The 25,000-nt window shown below is 46.6% G+C and overlaps 4 protein-coding genes across 7 annotated transcripts in view; 3 read left to right on the top strand and 1 right to left on the bottom strand.

Annotated features, from left to right (window-relative positions):
• Positions 1 to 3,052, top strand: part of f8a (coagulation factor VIII associated) — a 9,500-nt gene extending 6,448 nt beyond the window's left edge. For both annotated transcript variants that reach the window (XM_062539976.1, XM_062539975.1), the window contains exons 8-12: positions 19 to 83; positions 377 to 458; positions 1,404 to 1,450; positions 2,147 to 2,202; positions 2,504 to 3,052. In XM_062539976.1, the coding sequence (XP_062395960.1) occupies positions 19 to 83; positions 377 to 458; positions 1,404 to 1,450; positions 2,147 to 2,202; positions 2,504 to 2,585 (332 nt within the window). In that variant the 3' untranslated portion in view covers positions 2,586 to 3,052. The remainder of the gene's footprint in view (positions 1 to 18; positions 84 to 376; positions 459 to 1,403; positions 1,451 to 2,146; positions 2,203 to 2,503) is intronic.
• A 2,535-nt stretch (positions 3,053 to 5,587) lies between these two features.
• Positions 5,588 to 10,566, bottom strand: emp1 (epithelial membrane protein 1). Of its 2 annotated transcripts, none has more exons than XM_062528043.1 (5): positions 9,962 to 10,566; positions 8,878 to 8,960; positions 8,053 to 8,161; positions 6,831 to 6,971; positions 5,588 to 5,784 (listed from the first exon to the last, which is right to left on the bottom strand). In XM_062528043.1, exons 1-5 carry the CDS (start codon positions 10,005 to 10,007, stop codon positions 5,624 to 5,626), a joined length of 540 nt encoding a protein of 179 aa, XP_062384027.1. In that variant the 5' UTR covers positions 10,008 to 10,566; the 3' UTR covers positions 5,588 to 5,623. The 2 variants fall into 2 exon arrangements, with proteins under 2 accessions (XP_062384027.1, XP_062384106.1); XM_062528122.1 differs by lacking the exon at positions 9,962 to 10,566 and adding an exon at positions 9,789 to 9,846.
• A 404-nt stretch (positions 10,567 to 10,970) lies between these two features.
• si:ch73-90k17.1 (uncharacterized) lies at positions 10,971 to 14,355 on the top strand. Of its 2 annotated transcripts, XM_062527937.1 has the most exons (6): positions 10,971 to 11,509; positions 11,615 to 11,733; positions 12,048 to 12,198; positions 13,156 to 13,274; positions 13,574 to 13,771; positions 13,826 to 14,355. In XM_062527937.1, the coding sequence occupies exons 1-6, from the start codon at positions 11,152 to 11,154 to the stop codon at positions 14,261 to 14,263; spliced, it is 1,383 nt and encodes a 460-aa protein (XP_062383921.1). In that variant the 5' UTR covers positions 10,971 to 11,151; the 3' UTR covers positions 14,264 to 14,355. The 2 variants fall into 2 exon arrangements, with proteins under 2 accessions (XP_062383921.1, XP_062383852.1); XM_062527868.1 differs by having other exon boundaries at positions 10,973 to 11,509; positions 13,574 to 14,355.
• Positions 14,356 to 16,165: 1,810 nt separating this feature from the next.
• Positions 16,166 to 25,000, top strand: part of LOC134077687 (proline-rich protein 36) — a 14,219-nt gene continuing 5,384 nt past the window's right edge. Inside the window, exons 1-11 of the mRNA XM_062533355.1 lie at positions 16,166 to 16,398; positions 16,510 to 16,668; positions 17,095 to 17,213; positions 18,658 to 18,811; positions 19,955 to 20,067; positions 21,352 to 22,657; positions 22,903 to 23,024; positions 23,367 to 23,682; positions 24,154 to 24,278; positions 24,445 to 24,544; positions 24,856 to 24,978. Coding sequence (XP_062389339.1) covers positions 16,197 to 16,398; positions 16,510 to 16,668; positions 17,095 to 17,213; positions 18,658 to 18,811; positions 19,955 to 20,067; positions 21,352 to 22,657; positions 22,903 to 23,024; positions 23,367 to 23,682; positions 24,154 to 24,278; positions 24,445 to 24,544; positions 24,856 to 24,978 — 2,839 coding nt within the window. The 5' untranslated portion in view covers positions 16,166 to 16,196. The remainder of the gene's footprint in view (positions 16,399 to 16,509; positions 16,669 to 17,094; positions 17,214 to 18,657; positions 18,812 to 19,954; positions 20,068 to 21,351; positions 22,658 to 22,902; positions 23,025 to 23,366; positions 23,683 to 24,153; positions 24,279 to 24,444; positions 24,545 to 24,855; positions 24,979 to 25,000) is intronic.

Below are 25,000 nucleotides of genomic sequence, written 5' to 3'. Positions count from 1 at the left end.
GTGTGTCCTGTGTTCCAGGGGCGTTCATGGACCTGATGGCCAAGTGTGAGATCTCCAGGGTGCTCCTGCTCATGCTGTTAGAGGTGGGTCCCACTCACCCCACACATACTAAACTTTAAGCTATAAATTATATTTTTAGAATGTAAACATCAATGTCCTTTTTCACAATATGTAAGGGATAATGAATGGAACGCTGGTCGTTATCGGGAAAATAAGTACCGTACTTATATTCCTGACGGTACTTATTTTTCCGAAGGTACTTATTTTCTCAAAATCAATGTATAAACCTCGGTCAGTAGTAAGGGAATGACACTACTGTCTTAAGCAATCATAAATAAGTGATACTTATTTCTGTTGTCTGATTGGCTGTCCTCAGCCCCCACCTCAGAAGTTGCTTCCTGAACATGCCCAGACGCTGGAGAGGTACGCCTGGGAGTCCTTCGACTCGCACAGTCAAGGTGAGCGCGCGCGCACACACACACACACACACACACACACACACACACGCACACACACACACGTAGACGCTGAAGAGGTACGCCTAGGAGTCCTTCGACTCGCACAGTCAAGGTGAGCGCGCGCACACACACACACACACACACACACACACACACACACACGCACACACACACACGTAGACGCTGAAGAGGTACGCCTAGGAGTCCTTCGACTCGCACGGTCAAGGTGTGCTCCTCTGTCTCAGGTGAAAGGGAAAGACAGGTGGAGTTAAGTCAGGGAGGTGATAGTTCCCGTCATGATTTTGTCCCCACAGGACGTGAAAATGTGAAGAGATTTTCTGAGAAAATTGTGGCCCAACGTGCTGTTGTTGAGTAAAGGTACCATCAGTTTGTTTCAGCAAGGCCAATAAAGTCTGCACACCAGACAAAGTTTCCAAGCAAATATTTAATAATGTGACGTTTTGGGGCAAGCCCTTCCTTTATTGTTATTGCTGTGACTTCCGCTTTGTGCAGCAGCCTAAACTTTGTCTACTTGGATGTTGCCTTGTGTAGACTGTGTTCCTGCTATCAACTCTTTCACCTTTGGGTCGTACAGTACTATTTAAACTTGAAGCTGAGCGTCTTCAAGGGAGATGAGAAACTCTAGCGCTGGATTGTGTTGAACGTTCCATTGGGGCGTCTCTGTGCCCACGGGGGCTCGGGTTCGAGTCCGACCCCGACCCAGGTCGTTTCCCGATCCCTCCTCATCTCTCTCTCCCCCACTCACTTCCTGTCAGTCTCTCACTGTTCTGTTAAAATAAAGTTAAAAAAAGCCCCCCAAAATATACTACATATTGTAACGGTTACTCAGATCAACAGGTTATCGTTGACTCGTTACATTAAGTCAGAAAACAAAATGGCTGCCACGGCTTACTCATCATCTTAGTCTGTCTTTCTCCTCCACAGTCACCTTCCTTCCAGAAAATATTTTCCTGCTCCTCCAGTCTGTAGTGGTAAGTGCCCACGTTAACTTCTTCAATCCCTGAACATGTAAATGGATGTATAGGAATGTAACGATTTGCACGATTTGTTGTCTTCCACGATGATCTTTTACGATTGACCTTGTCAGGCCACAAAATCTTGCCGCATCTTGGTTGTAAGACTGGCCACATTACAAGATCTATTGTAGCCTTGTCACGTCATCTCAACGTTGTCAGTGTCCCCAAAATTCTGAACTGCTAGACTTTTGTTTGTAACGTCGTGGAATGTCGACAATAAGACAATAAATCGTGGGTTGTTGAATAGGTCACATTACAACAAGACACTTCATCCGTCCGGCGTCGTTCCCAACTTTTCATATTCAGAGACTCGACACTGGAAATTTGTCGGCCACGACACAATCGTGGCAAAATCGGGCTGAAAAACGTGTAGTCTGCACAGGCCATAAGCCATTGCTCTTTAACCAAACAAAGTACTAAGAAAGGTTGTGGCACTTAATTCAGCCCCATCTGTGAGTTACTTTAGAGCAGAACAAATGTACATTGAAGGCTCCTCCAGAATTAATAGATGTACAGATGTAAAGTTAAAAGCCTGTGTCAGTTGAATACATTTAATGATAAAAGCATTTGCGAATCGCATGTTAATGTACCAGGCTTTTTCCAAATTAACAAATGTAGGATTTACTAATTGTGTGTGTGTGTGTGTTTTAGATGGCCTGTCAAGAGAAAGACACCGAGTCCCTGAAGGCTCTGCAGACAGAGTTGTGGTACGTCTCTGGCATTCAAATGTTTTTTGTTCACTGGTGTGGTAATTTACTACAGTGACACCAGTATGTCTCGTTTAGTTCTCATTATTGTCTTTCCTTGACTACTGAACCACTCCTCCCCAACCTCTGTTTTGTCTTCTATTTCTTCTTCAAATTTGAACCATTTCTTTTATTGTTATTATTTTTTGACTGGTTACTTCTCATCTTCTTCCTCAGTCCTTTGTTGTCTCCTTCTAATAGGAATATTCTTCTTTTCCCAAATGTTTCACTCACTCTCCTCTCCTCTCCTATCCTCTCACAGGCCTCTGTTCTCAGCCGAAGAGAATCACCTTCTCCATTTGGTGGTGCAGGAGAGAATCACCCCCTCTGGCCAGGGCGTTTAGTTTAACCCATCCCGCAACCCCCCCTCCGAATCATGGTCTAAGGAACATTCCAGCCTCTCTGCCTGGTGCAGACAGAACACTTTTTTTTTTTGGTTTCAACAATGTCCGTTTACAAAAAATTGTTTTACTAAGTTTGCTTTGGATGTTACTTCACATCACACACACATCCTTAAGTGTCTTGGTTAAAGCTGAGGTGCGTCATCTGTGGTTCAATCATGAGTTTTGCACAAGATGGCCGCCTCCTCCCTCCCTCCCTCCCTCCCCCGGTCGAAGGCTGTCTGCTTGTGGCAGAGCGCCTCCATCTGGTGAGCTCCGGCGCTGCATTCATTAACGTCATGTCTCGCTCGGCCTGCTGTAACTGAGCTGTGAAGCTATGGAGATTATATATTTATTCAAAGTTTTATGTCCGAAGAATATGCGTATATACATGTAAGGTGTAAATATAAGAGCAAAATAAAAAACAACAAACAAACACACTACTGCAAAGTCTGGTGTAATTCCTCCGTTTATTGAGTCTGGATTCCATGATGTGCACACACATGATGTGCGACAGAGGTAATGAGAACAGAAATTGGCTGAATATACCACAACAGACTATACCACCAACTGCGGGACAGAAACTCAGTCGAGTCTATAATACATACATCCCTTAACTGCAGGTGGTGAATCTAGATTTGTGCTCTCCACAATGTGATTCTGCGGAAATAGCCCCTGGCCAAGAGGTTCTTCTTTACACGTAATCTTCATCAGTCTACATCAGGGGTCCGGTGGGTTTTGATAACCTTACAGTAGGCCTAACCAAAAAGTTTAAATCCCAGCACTCTTTTGAAGCTAATGCTTATGCTAAACTAGCGAACTGGAGATGGACAAACTCCTCCATTTGCTTCTGGTGCATCTACTCTAGCACTTAACTTGGCACTTAGCAAGGAAAACTCCGAAGCCAATTACAACTTCCTCCCCTCCATTAAACAAAGGCAAAGGCCACATGCCTAATAGCACAACTCCCACTAAAAGCATCGCTTTTGATTTGTGGCCTCTGAGAACGGCAAGAACTTCCCGTCGTGACTTCCATTTAAGTGTTTCAAATCAGTTCGGAGATAGACACATACACAGACACGATCCTGATGTCGCCCCAAAACCTGTCTGCTTATGTGTATATCTCTTCTAGCAGAGGTACAATTTATACATTAAAAAAAAAACAACATGAAAAGTTTTAAAAATAAAAAACATTTATGATTATAAAATTGCAAACGGAAGATAACCAACAGTGACTAGATGAATGATTCTGGTCCTCGTAACGCTGCTCTACCCCCAGCATGTAATACTGCACGTGTGAACGTGAACACACACACCGTTAACAAGTCGACTTCCCCTGATCGTGAACACACACACACACACACACACACACGCACCGTTAACTTGAATTGGACAACCTGAACAAAGCTCTCGGCGTGCACAGAAGAATGGGTCAGCTTGAAATTTACAGAACGACAAATCGTGTCCATAATATATCTCTGTCTTTATACATTACTCTGTCTTTACATACCATACTTACATATATAACTATACATATTTCTTCTTTTTTTTTGTCTTAACGCCGCATCGGCTTGTTTCCCTATCTCTCCACCTCACAGTGCCAACGTTATTTCCTCCGAGCCTCACATACAGTAGCTGTGCAGAAAACACACACAAACATCTAGTACTAGTGCCAAAAAGTGCCCCATTAACGCACACACATCTAGCACTAGTGCCAAAAAGTGCCCCATTGCCAACAACACTAATTGAAATCACTATGCTCTCACCCGAGGTGTGAATGTTCAGGGTTCAGGAAGGATATAATAAAAAGATTTCGGGCCCTTACGAGTAAATTGTTTAAACACATTCCTATCCAAACAGTGCGGGCAGGCGGGCACAAAGTAACTGCTGGAGAATTATTATAATGTATAATGCTGATCAATTTAGAATTTAAATTGAGATTTTTTTTTTTTTTACCTGTGCTCAGCGCTAATACATCCATTGGTGCAAAGTTTGAGTTGGCAGATCTAGCCTCACACACATGGCAGAGTAACTTTGTTTACAGCTAAATTAATTTCCTCATAGACGGGAGTCTCCGTAACCTGTAATTAAGACCAACCCCTTACTAATTTAATTTCAGTATGCTGGGGCGGGACAAAGAACTAAGTGTTCAAGAAGAGTAGCACATTTGAGACGTTTGAGCTACGAGACAGAAGCACATCTGAAGTGGTGCCTCTGGAGAGCTGAGAGAGAGGGAGGGAGAGGGAGAGAGAGAAAGAGCGAAGGAGGGAGAGAGAGTGGAGGGGAGAGAGAGAGAGGAGGGAGGGAGGGAGAGAAAGAGAGAAGGAGGGAGATGGAAAGAGTGGAGGGAGCTATACTGATGGAAACTCCAGCTGTTGGATCATCTGTGCTGTTTCTGCACCCCTCACCTGTCTGGAGTACGTGCAGCACAGAGGCGATGAGGGTCCGTACTACAGACACACATTATTTTGGCGCAGCTGGGGAAGTCCAGACGGACAGTGCGGACAACTCAAACTCAAACTTCCGTTAGCCACACCGTGCATTCTGGACCGTATCCGCAGAAGTATACTTTGGCCTTGAGAGCCTGACTGACCCTGACTTGCTAAGGAGTCCCAGCACCCCAACACCCCGACACCTCACCCTCCTTCCTCCGTTACCCAGAAGGCAGCTGACGCTGGAACATACTCGTGATTTGCCCCTGATCTGGCCCGACCCAGGTCTGGCGTCGATTTGGCCCGGACGCGGCCCAGAAGTGGTGTGGTTTTCTGTTCCAGATCTGGTCCTGCTGCTCTGTGCCAGTGTCAGCTGCTTCTGGATGACTGTGTGTGTGTATGTGTGTGTGTGTTTGTGTGTCTGTATATATCTGTGTCCGTGTGTGTGAGTGTGTATCTGTGTATGTGTGTGTGTGTGTGTGTGTATCTGTGTGTATCTGTGTGTGTGTGTGTGTGTGTGTGTGTGTGTGTGTGTATATCTGTGTGTGTATGTGTGTGTGTTTCTCCTTCCTACTCGATGTTCTTCCTCACTATGATGTAGAGGGCGCCGGTGAGCAGCGCGAGCAGCCAGGCCAGCCAGGCCAGGATGTAGGAGTAGCCGTACCAGCCGTCCTTCTCCCCCTGGTGGAAGTGGTCCGTGTACACCGACAGACACACCATCAGGAAGAAACCTGACCAATGAGAGAGAGAGGAGAGGGGTGAGACACACCATTAGACAGAAACCTGACCAATGAGAGAGAGAGGAGAGGGGTAAGACACACCATTAGACAGAAACCTGACCAATGAGAGAGAAGGGGGCGGGATAAGACACACCATTAGACAGAAACCTGACCAATGAGAGAGAGGGGGAGGGGTAAGACACACCATTAGAAAGAAACCTGACCAATGAGAGAGAGGGGGAGAGGGGTAAGACACTAGTCTGGCTATCACCATACTAAGCTCAATCTTTTAAGATTAGTTGAACATTAGTATGGGGAGGCTGCGCTTTGTTTCTACTGCACAAGAGGCGTGATCAATGAACATCGTTCAAATGACTGTACGCTTGGTTAGTCCTTCAACCAATCAGACCAACGATCCGGTGTGTCTTTTGGATAAGCTAGTTTCTGATTGGAGCCAAAGGTTCTGGCAGGGAACAGAGGAGAAAGATATGCAGGTTTCCAGCCTGAGCTGCTGGGCGAAATCCAAAATTCGCCAGAAGTTCAGGCAGGGTTCACCCAGCCTAATAAGACACACTATCAGACAGAAACCTGAGCATTAATTTAAGCAAGCATTAATTTGTAACATTTTATAAAGGACTATTCTGCTGTTTTTAATAGTGTCCTCAGGTCTCTAGTGTCTTACTTTGGTCGAAATGCCAAAAGGATGAAGCACCACGACACCTTTCTTTTTGACCCCCTTTGAAGAGCCTTGCTCGGAGTTGCCCCCTTTGAGTGCCAGTTCCTTTACCAAAAAGGAGCATCTTCTAAATGGCTTTGCTCCGACAAGGTGCTAACGAAGTCCCCGAACTTGCAGGGGAAAAAAAGCAAACTTGCAGTCGTGAGCGGAGACTTGGTCCAGAGAGGTAAAACTGAAGTATCACATGTTTTCAGACCTACTGTAGGCAGCCAAAAACAAACAACTAACTTGTGCTTTTCTAGTTATACTATATAATATAATGCTGTAATTAATCATGCTGAATCTACTCCAAGAGCGCCCCCTGGTGTGTGTGTACACTTACAGCCGAAGAGCTGCAGCACCCCGGTGAGCATGAAGCGCTCTCCTTTGGCCAGCATGATGATCTGGTAGATGAAGGCAAACAGGGAGAACACCAGGAACATGCAGGCCAGCACCGCAAAGGCCTGCACCGCACCCAGGTAGTCTAGGAAACCACACACACAAGAGGGACGACAAGAACAGTCATAGTCTGTGGTGGGACACGAAGGGGGTGGTGGTGGTGGGGGGGGGGGGCATTGATATTGTCTTGCAGAAGAAGGGGAGGGGGGGTTGATGTTGTGTTGCCGAAGAAACAGTTCATAAACATAGTCAAACCATAGGAAACTAGAAAAGCACTAAACAGTTCATAAACATAGTCAAACCATAGGAAACTACACACAAGACGGACGACAAGAACAGTCACAGTCTGTGGTGGGTCACGAAGGGGGGGGGGGTCTTTGATATTAGTGGGATTCGACTTGATGTAGCCGCCTGCAGTTGTCTTAAGCTGACTGCATAGCGTGATTATTTCGGAGATTCTGATATGTTTTCAAACCCGAATTGTGAATACATCATGGTTGAATGGAGGCTAGCAGGAGGCTGCAGGAGGCTACACCAAGTCGAATCCCTCTATGGTCATGGGGGGGGGGGGGGGCATTGACATTGTGTTGCAGAAGAAACAGTTCATAAACATAGCCAATGGATGGACATGAGAAGAGAGGCAGTGGCCAATCAGTGATGAGGTACATTGTCATGTGGTTTTAAATAAACAGATCAAATAAGATTAAATTGCGTGACAGAGAGCCCTGTGTTTCACAAATGAGGATTAAAAAAAAAGGCTTACGGCCAACCTCACAGACCAACAAACAAACAAACAGACCGTATTTATTTGTCTATTTATCATTCTTAACATTGCATACACTTTAATACAGTGTATGTTAACACACTTTTTAACTTTTAACCCCTTCATGGGTGGGTTGGCTGTCTAATGAATTGCCCCTTGGGTTAAATTATCTGAACAGACAGACAGGCAGACAGTGAAAAGAGGCTTAAGGCCAGCCTCACAGACAAACAAACAAAAAAAACAAACAAACACAGACAGGCAGGCAGGCAGGCAGAGGTAACAGCCAAAGGAAATGAAAACACAAAACATGACTCATCAGTATTTCTGCTACACCTGTGATGCGATTGAAGTACACATAAAGACACACACGTGCGCTCGGTTCTCTCCGAGACGTTGCTCTCACCTCTCCGGTAGGAGCTGGGCAGGTCGGTGTAGACCCAGACCTCATCGTTGTACTCCATCACCCAGCGCCCCCATATGTCCGAGTACAGGCTGTCCGTGAACCACCACGCCTGCAGACCACAACACACCGCGTCACAAAGACAACGCTGGACACGGTGGCACAATACGGTATACTATGTTCAGCGCTTGCTGTGGAATTATGTGGTTACAGTCTGTTATTCCAAATGGCTAATCTTCATATTCTCTGCTACTACTGCTGCCTCATTGGAATAGCATAGCATCACAATACAATGCATCACAATACACTATGACACGACAATACATCACAATACAATATAACACAATATATCACAATACAATACACTACATATCATCACAACACAATGCATCGCAATACAATACCATAGGCTACTATAGCGCCACAATACAAAAAAAGCAAAGCAATACACATTAACTTCTTTTCTTGTGCATTTGTGTAAGAGAGGTTATCGCCTATTCTTGCCATATTTATTCTTATGCATGCTCTGTAAGAACTGTCTCCAGGCTGTTCAGTAACTGATTTCAGATGACGATGATGATGATCTTTTTGTTTGAGGTTCTGATTTGGTCATCGTCCCACCACCTGAGTACACTACCTGTGTAGAAAACTACACAGATGAATAGATGAATGGTTAGGTTAGTGAGGAGGCGTTGGCATTGATGACTTCTGGCCTATATCTAGCTAGGGGGCCCCATTTTTTCACTGTGCAATTCAAACAAATCAGAGCAAAGTAAACCCAAAAGGAAAACTGAGACGTCATCTCTCTGTCTTCACAGAAACACTCACATCGTCAATGACAGCGATGAAGAGGAACACAATTGCGGTGACATGGAGGAAGCATATTCCAGCAAGGGCCTTTAACATACTCACTGCAAGAGAGAGAGAGAGAGAGAAAGAGGGGGGGGGGGGGGGGGGGGGGGCAGAGGGGGAGTTTGTGAAACTATTTCTTAATATTACACAGGACATGTGATCTACAGTTTTTTCATGTAGGCTACATGCAGACTGGTGAGGAGCCAAGATGGAGGACCTTAAATCTTCAGTTGCCCTCTATCATTACTTATTTATAATGGGTGGCAGAGAAAAATAACGTGATAGTTTCTTCCCCAGTGAAGCACTGAGATGGACATTTCCCCTCATTTTAACCGCAACTTGCAAAAAAAAAAAAAAACGAACAGAACTCATAAGTTGCATTATTCCATCTCTGTTTATTGACATTGATATGGTAGCGTAGAAGGCTATCTTTATGCATCACATAGTCATTTTCAACGAAGCACTGCTAGCCTGTAGCCTATTGTTCCATTTTTTTAGTTTTGATATAGGCTATTCTAACAGTAGTCGCACAATAAACGAACGACCGGCAATTCCTGCGGCACAGGCTACCTGTTCATTATACTATATGAAGGAGGCCCGTGATGATGTAGTCCTAAACTGTCAGTTACACGGGCAGACTGGGTCTGCATGGCAAATCCACGACTAAGATCGAACACGCGAAACATATTTCGACCTGTCGCCGACGTGATTGAGATATGCAGCAGCCTACTTTAACATCGGGCTATTGTTTAGTATCAGTGCAGGCTGTGCAGCATTTGGAGGACGCAGGCTTCCGTAGGCTATTAAATGCAATATCTTTCCGAAAGTAACTCCTTAGGCTACTGCAATGACCAAACGTATATCAAAAGTGTCTGAGATATCATTACCTGCTCAAGGGTCTGCAAATTTACGCACGATTCTCGATTTTCAAAATAAAAAAAATCCACCCGGCAAAGTCAGTTCATAGGCAGCATCCCTTGCATCAGCACCGCCACCCTCCTTCCCCCCACCCCGCTCTCGCCTCCACTGCAGTGAAACCCCACCCATCCCAAGGACTTACTTTTCCTAAGTCCTTGCGCAATCCATGGCCAGACCGTCAAGTTCATTTGTCGTCAGACCGTTAGCCTATTTCTGTATTCGCCTGAAAAAAAAATCCAAATCAACGGCGCTAAAGCTTTGCGGCAATATATGGTTTAGTGGGTTAGGCTGCTTAATCAGTGGTGTGTGGACTTAAAGAATTAGGCTATGTGGATTGGGTCCTACAGCTGTGCATCTCAGGCTGACGATTACGAAATGGTTGTCTTATCTGGCTGTGAGCTCTCGGTTAGCGATGCTCAGATGTGGCAATTCCCCTCATTTCAAAAAACTACTCTTTCTTCGCCCATAATCACTGACGTCTGACGCACTGAAGTCACACACACAAAAAATACCCGTTCCAACTTAGTCCGTTATTGCAATCGCATCCCAACCTTTCCCCATCCCTAAAAGTCTATAGCCAAGGCTGTTATTTCATCAATTACTTGCATTAAGGAAAGCCAAAATATGTTTTTGTCGCAGGTGATAATTAGCCCCCAGTGCCTTGTCAGCAGCCTAGAAGGTCGACCGGACTAATGTGCAAGCTCTGTCGCGGCAGCATGTGTCCATGGGACGGTCACCTGAAATCATAGCCTCTTGTCCCTCCCACTGTCAGAAAAATGCTGCGAGCTTCGTTGCTTGTGGCACGCATTCGAGCTCAGCCATTGGTACTGTAGATCTGGGTGGCAATAAAGGAAAATCGGACCAATCACGAGTCGTTGCATGAAAGTGAGAAGTCTGTTTGCATGGATAGGCAGATAAATGTATAGGATTGTAATTCAAAAGAAACTCAGCGGTGAAGACATGTATTATAACACAGGCTTATTTAGAAATAAAATACTAAATATTATGAAACAGCTTATTAAACATAATTTTAAATAGAACAAACGTTCATGATAGTTGAAAATAGACGAATCATCTGTTGGCACCGCAATTTCCACTGATTCAGAGGACGTTTGTGGCCGAACGCTCGTGATTGGGCAGAGAGCTATTACCAAACACCTGCCACTTAACGATTTGAAAAGTTATTTACTCGGCTAGAGATACATTGTCAGTTACTCCTAATGTGGTCTGGTCACCGGAGCACATTTTTGTGTGGTTTATTTGGCTTGTTTTGTTGTTCACGTTAATAATAGAGATTTATAAATCACATGCGTGTGTAAGTTGACACTCAAAATGATTGGGATACCCAAGGCTTGTCCAGTTGTGTACATTGTCATTGCTTTGGTCGGCGTTTTGCCCACATGTTTGGGATCTGACGAAGAGGTGTCGAATACTTCGTCTAACTCTACTAAACTCTTGCCAAACGAAGCAACTGGAGAGAATGTTTCAGAGGACGAGGTGATCAGCTACAGACAGCCACGGAGTGCCAGTCCTGCAGATTATGCGAAACGCGAGGCCGCTTACAAGAACTATATGTTGAGGACGCGGACAGGTAAGACTGTTCCAGAGGACCCTGAAGTTCTGTGCGGAGACAAGTCGATCCATGTGAGGATTCGGTCTGGCGATGCCGAAAACCTCCATGTCCTTGCGCGTGAGTATGGAGTCGACGATCGGGCTTGATCAGGTTGAGTGACTCACACGAAATATCATATAGCCTAATTATTATTATTTTCTCTTTATGTAAAACTCTTTGCAGCGAATGGCTTACCACTTACCTTAAAGGAACTACCTGTCTACTGTAACATAATTACCAAGACGTTGAGCAAGCACGTTGTCTTGGTTTCTCGCTTTGATGGGTGTTTTGTCCAACCGCAGGTACGTTCCTCGTGCTTGCATGCTATTTTCAGTGATTTTAAGCGTTTTTTAATGTCTTAACTACACAAACATACGGTATGTGCTAAACTTCCAATTTAAAGGTACCGTTTGCATTTCCCCACCTTAGTGAAATTGCGGGTAGGCCTACGTGCGCTCAGAAACGTCAGGTGTTAGTTGGCCTACAGTCACCAGGAACACTTTTTTTTTTTTTTTATCAGGACTGGGCTAAACATCACCCATCTTTCATCACAATTGTGGCCATTTTGTTTGTAATTGTCATGCTTAAGTGTCCTCATCTTGTCTGTTTATGACAGGATTCTGCGTATGTTCTCAACCTGATGTGGTTTGGAAGACCTATACAGGCGACCTGTCCTCGAGAACAACCGCCACTGATTATTTGCAAAACACACTCAATGGACGTTTTGTTTTTTGGGGATGAACTGAAGGAAAAGCTTTCAGTAAATGGTGAGTTTCTTTCCAGTTTAAACATATGTTGCTTGATGGTGTAATTGTGTGATTTGGATTCACCGAATATGGAAACATTAACCCATTCAGCTCAAAGAATTGCCAATAGCGTGCCACTAATAGACCAGCGCACAATACATCATGGGATTGACAAGATGGGTAGCATCATCTAACTACCGTAATTTCCCGACTATTGGCCGCGGCTTATAGACTGATTTTGCAAAAAAAATTGCATAACATAAAACACTGTCCTGCGGTTTATAGCCTACACAATGCGGCGTATATGCGGGAAATTACTGTAATGCTGTATTCCAGACAACTTGGATGTCGGAGGTCGGACTTCAGTTCCAACCCTAACGTCGGGGTAAATCGACTTACCCTGAGTTCAGAAGTGGGAACTCTGACTTCAAGTTTTTGTTTTGTTCTCAACCTCAGCCAGTGCAGTCTAGTCCACATCCCCATGCTGTTGCAGGTGAATTTCCACACAAAGTTGTCCGGTCATGTGTGTTTTCGTGGTGTCATCTCAGACTCTCTCAGACATATTGTGTGGAATGCATTGCCATTTCGATAGATGTGCCATATGCCTCTAGTCTGGCTATCACCACTAAACTCAATCTTTTAAGAGATTGAACATTAGGATAGGGAGTCTGTGCTTTACTGCACGAGAGGAGTGCTCTCTCGGAGGAGGGGCGGGACTGTCGAGCTCTATTGGCATCGTTCAAATCATGACTCCGTACGCCTTCAACCAATCAGAACAACGATACGTTGCATCTTTTGGATAAGCTAGTTTGTGATCGGAGCCAAAGATTCTGGCAGAGGAGATACAGTAGATGTGCAGGTTTCCAGCCTGAGCTGCCAGGCGAAATCCAAACGTGCCGGCAGGTCAGGCAGGGTTCACCCAGCCCAATATGCCTCCATGAAGGGAAATTGTCCAAGTTTGCTTCTTGTGCCTTTCAGTTAACGGCAGATGGATCCCCCTACAGCATGCACCAGCCTTGTGCCAGTTCGAAGTCTACACCGCTCCACAGATGCTGTCTTTTTCGACAACGTACGTTGGCTGTGGCATAACCCGTGAGGTGCGTAATAACTCCACTGTGCCACCCCCCCCCCTTTTTTTTTTATTAATCTTTCATTTTTGTTCAATTGCTAGTAAATAAAACATCTATTGATGTTTTTGTTTTAACATGAAGCAATTTATCCAAATCGACATTTAAGATGTCAATTTGAAATAGAAACTTGCCAATGAACAAATGAATACATAAAACACAATAATTATGGCTGCAAATTACTCAAAGTGTTAAGAAGGTGGCACGTCAGACGAAGGATGTAAAGATGACCCGCTAAACGAACGCCTTTTTGTTTTTTTGGTTTACAGAATGGCTTCCACAACCTGACCATCAGGTCAGAGGAGAGGGACATGAGTCTGTCCTGCCCAGACATTGGGATCGCAGATCCTCTCTCTAAAACCCCCACCACTCCTGAGCAACCATCTAAAGCTTCCCAGTTACCACAACCGCCTCAAGTTCAGCGGGTTCCCCAGCAAGTTCCTCAGCAGGCGTCTCGACAGACCCAGGTTCCGCAGGCGTCTCAACAGACCCAGGTTCCGCAGGCGTCTCAACAGACCCAGGTTCCGCAGGCGTCTCGACAGACCCAGGTTCCGCAGGCGTCTCAACAGACCCAGGTTCAGCGGATCCCTCAACAGACCCAGGTTCTGCAGGCGTCTCAACAGAACCAGGTTCAGCAGGGCCCTCAGGAGGAGATGGGTGTGACGATGCACAAAATCCAGCAAGCTTCACAATTATTGAGACCAGCAGTACAGAACTTTTTAAATTCTCAAGCTCAACAGTTCCAGCAAGTTCCGCAGCAGAACCAAGTTCAGCAGGCGTCTCCACAGACCCAGCTTCAGCAGGTGCCTGAGCAGACCCAGGTCCCGCAGTCTCTGACCCAGGAAGTCTCTCAAGCCTCCAATCAAGTGTTCGAAACTCTTTATCCTCCACCGTCTGAACCAAGCAACTCCCTCGCACGACTTTTTGCTCGAGACCCTTGGTCAAGAGTCGGGTATTAGATGCCGGCCAGGCAACCCCAGGTCCAGATCACAGCCTCAGAAACATTCAGTCACTAGCCATAGCTGCATCCCCCTATAGGCAGCCTATAGGTCTGGAAGTGGACAGTCATGATGTTAGGCACTGGTCATGATGATCCCCACTCAGCAGTCATCAAATCGCCGAGCTTCACTGCCCTTCACAGTACGGAATACAATACTCTGATTTCTGGCTACTGACCACCTGAATGCTCTTCCAATAAAATGGTTTATTCAACTTCATTTTGTGTGACTTGTTTTGTTTTTTCTTGAGACTGAAGTTTCATTGGATGAAAGCGTCGTCAACACACTCTATGTGCTTTTGGGTGTATAGATTGGCATTTCGAAATACGATTCTTCTGATTTCTGGCCTCTGGTCCTTTGTGCCCAGAGATGCTTGACGCATCACTTCCTCTACGTCTGGGGGTCAAAAGCACCCTGAGGATGACAAACCAGCAGAAATGCAGTAGCTTCGTCCTGAATGCTCTTCCAATAAAGTGTTTCAACTTTGTGACTTTTTTTGTTTTGTTTTGTGGAAGATTCATTTGATAGCGTGGTCAACGTACTGTGCTTTTTGGGTGTATTGGCATTTTGCTGCAGAGTAACTCCTTTTTTTTTAAAGGGGGTACAAATAAATCTATTGGAAGTGGTATGCATAGTCCTTTTATAATGCATTACTCCTCAACTGCATCAGAGGGAGCGTACCTACTGTATGTTCTCTGGTTTTCCCAAGCGCATACACTAGATTGCCAAAAGTATTCGCTCACCTGCCTTGACTCACATATGAACTTCAGTCACATCTCCTCCATAGGGTTTATGATGACGTCAGTCCACCCTTTGCATCTATAACAGCTTCAACTCTTCTGCGAAGACTTTCCACAAGGTTTAGGAATGTGTTTTACGGACCTTGCTTTGTGCACTGGTGCCCAGTCATGTTGGAACAGGAAGTGGCCATCCCCAAACTTCCCAACAACGTTTTGGCATGGACTCCACTGAATAGTTTGCTGCATAACCCACCCAGCTGTGCCAGTTTATTATTTGAAGTGCACTACACAACATAACAAGGGAAGGTGCCTGGTTGATAATCCCGGTGAAATACTCTCAGAGACTGTTCTGTTGGTTAAGTGCCAATAAAGGTTGTTGCTGATTTTCTTTGTGTGTTGGTTGATGGTGAATAGGTTTAGTTGTAGAATGATAGGCCGCTGTGGGAAGTCCTCAGCCTATAGCAGCTCTAAGAATTAATGTCTGCTATGTACTGTCACTCTGAAATAAGATAAATAAACCAATAATCTTGTTTCCTGGATACACTTTTGAATGTGGAGGTTTCAAACTGTAAAGTGGTGTTGTGCCTTTCATTAGGCGTATCCCATATCATGACCTGTTCAGTTTTTGAGTAATCTTTTTTCTCTCTCTGTGTTCAGATAAATATAGGCTTCAGAAAGCGAAATAAATGAAACGTGCAAAAACACACCAGTTTGGAGTTATTTTCAGGTTATCTGCATTTGTTATTATATAATAAGAATATTAGTATAAACTTGGTTTATAAGCTTTATTTGTATAATAATAGAATAAAAATAATAATCGTTATGTCCTATCAATATTAACGCTAATCATGCTCCTTTAATTTCACTCTGTGCATGGAAAGTGATGCCTGTTTTTCATTAATTTGTACGTGTTTATCAACAACGTTTTCTTGTGTCAAAGTTTGTATGTAGCTTCATTTATTTTTTTCCTCTGAGTTTAATTGTGAGCACTGGAAACTGAATGACGTTTACACTGGTGACGACCTGATTGGAATGTCGTAGGGCTACCTACCCAGGTGCAGGTAATTTTACCTTTCTGTTGTATTGTGCTGCATTGATTTCACTCTCCGTTTGTCGGTGTGCAATCGTGCATGTGAGCAAAACATCAACTGGAGATGTCTTGCGTGCGGGTGACAAAAATATTTGTATTTGTATTTATAAGTGCGCTCCCAGCGAAGTGCCAGCCAACGGAGCAAAGGCCTTGGGAAGAATTGAATATCCGTCACCTGCTAAATGGATCATGGAACCTACAACCACATTCAGTCACACACAAGAAAAGGTCACTCATTAACAACGGCTACCAGTCTGATTTCACAGGTGAGAAACACTGAAAAAAATTGCCTACATCATGAAACAAACAACTCATAACGGATGAACTTGATAGGCGAACTAACTGTATTTTCGTCCACGTCCCATCTTGTCGTGAAGGACACATTGACCAGAGAAAGGTGTTTGTTCTTCAACCGGGCCCTGATACTCACACGGCGGAGAGATGGCCGTCGCTGAGTCCCGAGGTGGAATGCGCGGGTAACGCGATGACCCTCACGGCGCACGGAAAAGGGTACACGAATCTGTTGGTCGAGCGAGGTACGTGTCTGTATTCCTGTAACAAGTAGCCATGTCCTTCAGCCATGTTGTTAACGAACATGGGAAACTTTATCCCCATTTTATTGGACTTGATGCTTAGAGAGCCAATATGGGGACACCGTTGCATTAGTTAAAACAAAAATAGGCTTAATCTTCAAAACCAGTTAACATAAATATAACCTCTGTGAAATTCAATACAGCAGGTGTATCAGGAATATGGTTTGTGTGACCTACTGTAAAGCCTACCTTACACTGACAGACTTTGACAAGATTTGGGAAAGATTCTTGAAAGATTGTAGTCTTTTGAATGAGGGGCATTAGTTAAAAGGCTACAATCTTTCAAGAATCTTTCCCAAATCCTGTCAAAGTATGTCAGTGTAAGGTAGCCTACAGTGGGCTTTAACCATCAGAAACTCTCGTCCACAGAGGGCTCCTCTCCAGTCTCCCTGTTCCACCTGCCCCCCCACTGCGACTACAACATGAGGTACACCTGGAAGGACCTGGTGCTGCGCGTGCCGTATGACGGCTGCTACATCATCCAAGAGGTACAGTAGGCCTCTGTGCACGGGTAACACAATGGGGTGTGCCGTGTGACAGCTGCTACATCATCAAAGAGGTAGGCCTCTACACTAGTAACACAATGGGGCGTGCCGTATGACTGCTGCTACATCATCCAAGAGGTACAGTAGGCCTCTACACTAGTAACACAATGGGGCGTGCCGTATGACTGCTGCTACATCATCCAAGAGGTAGGCCTCTGTGCACGGGTAACACAATGGGGTGTGCCGTATGACAGCTGCTACATCATCCAAGAGGTAGGCCTCTGTGCGCTAACACAATAGGGCGTGCCGTATGATGGCTGCTACATCATCCAAGAGGTAGGCCTCTACACTAGTAACACAATGGGGCGTGCCGTATGACGGCTGCTACATCATCCAAGAGGTAGGCCTCTACACTAGTAACACAATGGGGCGTGCCGTATGACGGCTGCTACATCATCCAAGAGGTAGGCCTCTGTGCGCTAGTAACACAATAGGGCGTGCCGTATGACGGCTGCTACATCATCCAAGAGGTAGGCCTCTACACTAGTAACACAATGGGGCGTGCCGTATGACGGCTGCTACATCATCCAAGAGGTAGGCCTCTGTGCACTGGTAACACAATGGGGAGTGCCGTATGATGGCTGCTACATCACCCAAGAGGTAGGCCTCTACACTAGTAACACAATGGGGCGTGCCGTATGACGGCTGCTACATCATCCAAGAGGTAGGCCTCTGTGCACTGGTAACACAATGGGGAGTGCCGTATGATGGCTGCTACATCATCCAAGAGGTAGGCCTCTACACTAGTAACACAATGGGGCGTGCCGTATGACGGCTGCTACATCATCCAAGAGGTAGGCCTCTACACTAGTAATACAATAGGGCGTGCCGTATGACGGCTGCTACATCATCCAAGAGGTAGGCCTCTACACTAGTAACACAATGGGGCGTGCCGTATGACGGCTGCTACATCATCCAAGAGGTACTGTAGGCCTCTACACTTGTAACACAATGGGGCGTACCGTATGACGGCTGCTACATCATCCAAGAGGTAGGCCTCTACACTAGTTGCACAAGGGGCATGCCGAATGACTGCTGCTACATCATCCAAGAGGTAGGCCTCTACTCTAGTTGCACAATGGGGTGGGAGGTGACCAATACTTTTAACGTAGGGGAGTTTAAAAAAGTATTTTTTTTCCCCAGTTGGCTACTGCTACTCATTATTCAAGTACGTTTTTTGAGCTAGTCATCTACTTTTTGTTCAATAAAAAATTTGAGAGGTAGGCACCAACTTAAACTGGTAGGACGGGAGAGTTGGAAATCGAATGTTCAATGTGGAATTTCAGAATTTTACATTGTTGTAGAACAAAATCTTCATGTTGGAAACTCTGAACGCTGAAGAGTTCGTCCTAAGGTTTTGACGACTGCCTTTTTCCCCTCCGTCCAGAATGACAGCTATGTCCTCCCTCTGCTGTGGTGGGGAAGGCCCGTGAAGATCTCGTGCCCGGTGATCTCCGTTCCCGAGCTGCTGTGTTCGACCCACGGGATGGTGCTGAAGGTGGCTGTGGCGGGGGACGGGGGACACACACTTACGGCCAAAGGTGCTCACACTGGGATCGGTGGAACTTGTGTGCTCTTATCTTCTTTCTTTCTTTCTTTGTCTCTGTATATCTCTCTTTCTTTCTTAGTTACTTATTTGCTTACTCTCTTTCTTTCTTTCTTTCTTTCTTTGTCTCTGTCTCTGTATATCTCCTTCCTTTCTCTCTCTCTCTCTCTCTCTCTCTCTCTCTCTCTCTCTCTGTGTGTGTCTGCGCACACGTGGAGTGTGTCTGTCTTGTGTATTCCATGGACAGGATGGGTGCTCATAGCTTTTTCATTGTGTGCGTGTAAGTCCTTAGTCTTTAGATTACAGTGCTTTATGTGAGGCAGACAGTGAGTGTTTGAGCAATTATGTGTTTTGAACCCATACTCCTGAACACAAACTCAAAACACATGCTTGAGGCAGAACCTTTCCACAGCCCCCAACACATTTGTTAGCCATTCAAAGATCGTATGCAATGCTTCACCTTTGACCTTTTGCATTTTTGCCTGTCTTGAAGTTACAGAGGCCCCTGCCTAGTGTATTCATCAGAGCAGATGCTAGAGAAGCTTTCCTCCTCTTCCTGCTCTTCCTCCTCTCCCTCCTCCTCCTCCTCCTCCACCTCCTTCCTCCTCCTCCTCCTCTATTTGTAGATCCACGTTGTGTGCCTGTATTGTCGTTTCATTCTGTGTGGTACACAAAGTCCATTTTACAGGCCCACATTTGTTTACTTTTAATTCCAGTCTATAATCGTTGACGATATGATACAAATAATGCATCTGTGAGGGCTCGGATTCACAATGATTGTTTTACACGTGATGTTCTTAGAGGGAAATAGTGTTCCCCCGGCATTTATATGTGCAATTCACACACTTTTTAGGACCTGCACAGGTAAAACAAATAGTGTCTTCATAAGAAATACAAACACATCCATAAAGCACAATGCAAACACCAACAGCATGCACACACATCTCACAGAACCCCCAACAGTCAACTTCATTGCCATTATTACAACTTCATGCCATTATTACTGCATATAGAATGTGTACTTTCTAGCATATAGAAAGTGCATTTTACTGCATATAGAAAGTGTATTTCTATTTCTTCACAAAAAAGTCCCTCTGACTTCCCCTATACGATCTTCTCCCTCACCTCTGCATCTCAGTGGAGGATACACGGGTGCCTCTGGTGTCTCCCGAGTGTGCTCATCCCATGGGCTCTCCTCCTGGACTCGTGCTGGTCTTCGCCCCTTACACCTCTTCCTGTGTCACGCTGAAGGTAAGTCATGTTTTCAGGAAAAACAGCGCACACCTGTACTTTTTTCGAGGTGCTGGTCGCGGGATAAAGTCGATGAGGATGAATGAGGAGACCGCACACTCTTATCCTGATTCCAGTTTTTATTTGACGGCATTTCGGCAAGAAGCCTTTGTCATGTTTCACTGAAGGTAAGTCAAACAGGTCTCTTGCTGTGACTGAAGGCTGAGTGGCGCCCCCTGCTGTTTGACAGATGTAATGCAGCCTCCTCCTCCCCCTCTGAGAGAGAGTGCCTCTCAACATCTGTCCTCGATCCTCGAGGGGCGTTCCGACTGATCTATAACCAACACTGGATAGACTATCCCATTGTTGCCGCCCCATCATTCTTTATCTAGATCAGTGAGGACGAGGATCGAGGAAGGAGGGGAGGGTGCATAAAAGACCAAATGAGAGGCACCCAGAGAGCTCAGTGGGAGGTTAACAGATGGAAGTGATTGGAAATGAGCGGTGTGTTAAAAGTTATGAGGGCTTGTGTAAAGACTCGGACAGGTCTGCCTCCTCTTTTTTGATTAATGCGCGCCCGCTAAGCGAAAGCACCTGTCTGGAGGGTCCAGAGGATGCAGTGGTAATATAAAAACCAGTCACAGACTATCGTTTGTTTTTATGAGCTGCTCTCAAATACGGCTCATTTTCCTCTCTGGTTAGATTTGAGCAAACACGTCTCTTCAAAAACGGGGCTGACAAAAGGCTAGATACGAGTGCTAATCTAGCTTCTTTCCTCAAGCCATCTGGAGCCTGACCAAGCGCAAAGCTAAATGAGCTGCACATACACACGTCCTACACAGGTCCTTACACAGGTCCTTACACACGTGCACATGGACTGTAGGCTACACACACTGCACCTTTATACTCTCTCTTGCTATCAATTCAAATATTTATTGATCTTAAGTATAGTATATACTCTTTAGAATCCCGTGAGGGAAAATCGGTCTCTGCATTTATCCCAATTTGTGAATCAGTGAACACGCACAGCACGCAGTGAATACAGTGAGGTCAAGCACATGCTAACCCAGAGCAGTGAGCTGCCTGCTCAACAGCGGCGCTCGGGGAGCAGTGAGGGGTCAGGTGCCTTGCTCAAGGGCACTTCAGCCGTGCCCTTCACACTTCACACTTCAAAAGCTAAACACCAAACGGCATTTCACTGCATTAGTATTTCTATGTATGTGACAAACTTCCTTGTGTCCTTGCTATAGCGTGACTAACCCTAATTCTGTTGCCGACCTCTAACAACGCTGCTTCACCCCTCAGGATGGCCACAGCACCATCGTCGTCGTCATCGGCGGAATCGAGTTCACCATGTCCTGTCCTCTGCGCCTTCACCTGATCGGTCATCCGTCCTCTCCGTCTCCGTCTCCGTCCTCCTCCTCTGTCCTGTCCAAAAAGCCCGGCCCGAAGGAGCAGCCCCATACTCCACCACCACCCTCCCACAAGCCTGCGCCCGCACCCTCCCCTCCCACTCCTCCTCCTCCTCCTCCTCCTGCCGTGCCGTCGGCCCCGATTCCCGACCCCGCCGCGGTGCCCGGCTACCCCCCTCCAGGTCCTCTACTCCCGCTCTACCCCCCCATATTCCCGGGGTTTCTTCCCCCTGGGCAGCTGTTTCCGGGTTTTCCTCCTCGTACGGACCACATCGCTCCGTCTCCTCCGCCGGCACCCACCTCACCCCCACCTGCCCCCACACCTCCTGCCCCCACACCTCCTGCCCCCATGTGGGGTTACAACCCCATGATGCCCCACCCCTACTCGTATATGGGGCAAATGTTTCCCACCCACCCTTACAAGCAGCAAAACACACCTCCCTCTCCAGCCCTGGGCCCACACTCACAGATCCCCTCCTCTCCTCATGTCGTTCCTGGCCATTACCCTTACGCGGGGCAAACGTTTCCTGCCCCTGGCCTCCCCTGGTTTGCCCCACCGCCACCGCTCCAGCCTCCAGGTGACCCCTCCAGTGACCCCTCAAAAGCTGGCCCCCACTCTCCGCTGCCCCCCTGGCCGCTCTTCTACTGGACTCACGCGCCGTCCCCGCCAGAGCCCGGTCCTGGCTCCGCCCACACTACGACCACCACCGTAGCAACGCAGGCTCCCACGACTACTGTTACCATGACTACTGAGGATGCTACAACTGCCCCTGCCGCAGGCTCCGGGTCCAAACACCCGGTGAGCCCCGCTGTGCGTCCCATGCTGTTCTACCCTCCGTATCAGGCGCCGTTCCCGGTCCCCGTCTGTCCGCCGCACTCCCGGCTGACGTGTGCCGGTTATCCACTGCCGCACCCCGACTTGCTCACCTCAACGACTACTGCCGCCCCTCAAACGACGCATCCTGGCCAGGGGTTGTCTTTGTTGACGCCGCCGGTCATACCGCCCGGTGGTATCAAAGGCCAGTCCTCGACTGCACTGTGGGATGCGGAGATATCTGGGCCCCCCAAAGTTCCCAGTTCTCCGTCCTCCTCCTCCTCCTCTGCTGATCCACCCAGACTGTCCCCGTCACTCTCCTGCGCAGTGGATCGCCTGGTTGTTTCCCTGCCTACAGCCCATCTCGACTCCATCCAGCTCAGAGGTGAGGGACTGATCTGTGCTCCGTGACATAATGTGACTTAAAGAGTAACGGTTGTTAAAGATGAAATCTGTGAATCTGCCAAAAGTTTGTTCATATTGTCAGTCTTATTTAGCCATGACCAATTGTGTGGAGGTCCCAGTTGCATGTCAGCCAAAAAAATATACAGTGTATATCTTAAAAATGGAATAAAATGGAAACTGACTTAGTTGAGTAATTCTTGTGATCGGTGCCTCCCCCCCTTCCAGAGGCCGGAGACTCCTGGGTGTCTGTGGCCTCCACTCAACCTCACTGCCATTACGAGGTGACTCCAGCCCTGATGGGGGCGCTGTTCTCCTCACCTCTCCCCGCCTGCCACTCCCGACAACACGTGAGTGGAACCCTCTACTACCACTATACTGTGGCTGCATCTCAAATCCTACTTGCCTACTTCCAATACTTCGTATATAGTGCAGATATTGGGACTCTGTACTAACCATCGGAAAGGGGGCACTGTTTTATGCAAGTTCAAAGAAACAAAACCATATTAACTGCCCCCCTGTATTAACCTCGTAGCTGAAGAAATTCTGCAAAATCAAATTTTATGTAACCCTTGTGTAACAGACAATAAAGTATTATCTAATCTAATGTATAAGCCACGGCTAATAGTCGGGAAATTACGAGTACGTCTCATCAAGATCAAAACATTTGTTTTTGTTTATTCCGTCTCCAGGACGACCGCTCCATCCTGTCGCTGCCTCTGAGGTTCTGGGACGTTGTGCTCGGACGCTATCACCACCTGGACCTGCTGTGCCAGGCCCCCATCCTGCCACCGACCACCACGACCGCACCGACTACCCCACCCACCACGGTGACGGTACCGGTACCGGTACCCTCCACCACCACAGAGGGCGCTGGTCAATGGACTCTGGTCCCTCCCGTCCCGACGGATCTGCCGTCCCCCGTCCCGAAGCCGGCGGTGTTGTGCTCCGCCCAGCACATGGCCGTAGCTCCTCCCCCTGGGCCTGTGTCCGCTCTAGTGATCAAAGGTACGTGCTCACGGAGTGTTTAATTTATTATTTTATTTATTTATGAAGTGTAGTGGTCAAGGGTACGTGCTCACGGGGTACGCTCTCAAATCAAGCTTTAGGGTCTCTTTTAATTCAAATCTAAAATATTGAAGTACCCCGTAGACACACAATGCACGGGTTTCCCAGATTTGGTAAGAAGCTCTTAAGTGCTAAGAACTTCTCAGGAGCATTCTTAGAACGTTCTTAGAGCGCTCCTAAGAAGTTCTTAGCACTTAAGAGCTTCTTAACGAATCTGGGAATCCCGGCCAATATTGTTATCTATGTTGTAAATAACAATGAAAAAGTTGCCTTATTGTACTACTGAATCAGGTTTCCCTCGTATGTTATGCAGTTAGTCCATTCATTCTGCATAGAGGGACACTGTCAGCTGGTACCCCCTCCATTTTCTAGCATAGTGGAATTTGTGACTGCGTCGTGTTCTATCTCTAGACCTGAACGGGAATGAGGTGAAGATGGAGGATGCCCCAGTGCATTGTGGGTACAAAGTGAGCATGGGCAAAAGCAACCAAATCACCATCACCCTGCCCTTCAACTCCTGCCATATGATGGTCAAGGTCAGACAATCAGACGTCCATATGTTTAAATGTTCAATCAAGTATCAGAGTATTATTGTTATTTGTTGGCAAGATGAGTTCATGTCAGACCTACATGATGTCTGCTGATTTATTTTTATTTATTTTATTATTTATTTATGACTGGTGGCTCCTGTTTTGTAAGCAGGGTAACGAGCACACGGTGGTGCTGAGCTATCAGCTGTGGGACGGGCGGCAGGCCCAGGCCCAGCTGTCCTGCCCTCTGCCCACGCCTCCCTCAACACCCCGTAAGTCCGCTGTGCCAGCACGCCACCGTGGCGTCACACGGAACTAAGTTCTATCTGCTTGCAATGATGAGATATACTAATAAGACTAAACTATTATCACAGATGTTAGTGTGGCGTTTTCATCTGACTTTCATCTGCATTACTGTTTCGGTCTTTTGGCCCCCTCTTCAACCTCCTCTCTTTCTCTCTTTTATTTCTTTCTATCTTTCCTTCTTTCTTCTCTCTCTCCTTTCTTTTTTCCCTTTTCCCTCTCTCTCCTTTCTTTCTTTCTTTCTTTCTCCCCCCCCCCCCTCTCTCTCCCCCTCCTCCAGGGTGTGATGTGCCCAGTGAGCAGTGGGTAGCCTGTGCTCCAGGTCCAGTGTCTGCCCCACAGTGCCACCTGCTGGGCTGCTGCCATGACCCTGCCACAGGAGCCTGCTACTACCCCATGGATGGTGGGACACACACACACACACA

This window comes from Sardina pilchardus, chromosome 1 (assembly GCF_963854185.1).
Source record: "Sardina pilchardus chromosome 1, fSarPil1.1, whole genome shotgun sequence".
NCBI classification, from domain to species: Eukaryota; Metazoa; Chordata; class Actinopteri; order Clupeiformes; family Clupeidae; genus Sardina; species Sardina pilchardus.
This window is presented reverse-complemented; position numbering and strand designations above follow the sequence as displayed.

Bases quoted from the DNA above. Each gene is read 5' to 3' on its own strand.
- emp1 (XM_062528043.1), bottom strand. From the start codon at position 10,007: ATGAACTTGACGGTCTGGCCATGGATTGCGCAAGGACTTAGGAAAA. The intron at 8,961-9,961 runs GTAAGTCCTTGG...TCTCTCTTGCAG, and splicing joins TGCGCAAGGACTTAGGAAAA to TGAGTATGTTAAAGGCCCTT. The intron at 5,785-6,830 runs GTAAGTGTACAC...CTCATTGGTCAG, and splicing joins GGTGCTGCAGCTCTTCGGCT to GTTTCTTCCTGATGGTGTGT.
- si:ch73-90k17.1 (XM_062527868.1), top strand. From the start codon at position 11,152: ATGATTGGGATACCCAAGGCTTGTCCAGTTGTGTACATTGTCATTGCT. The intron at 11,510-11,614 runs GTGAGTATGGAG...AACTCTTTGCAG, and splicing joins AAACCTCCATGTCCTTGCGC to CGAATGGCTTACCACTTACC. The intron at 13,275-13,573 runs GTGCGTAATAAC...TTTGGTTTACAG, and splicing joins GCTGTGGCATAACCCGTGAG to AATGGCTTCCACAACCTGAC.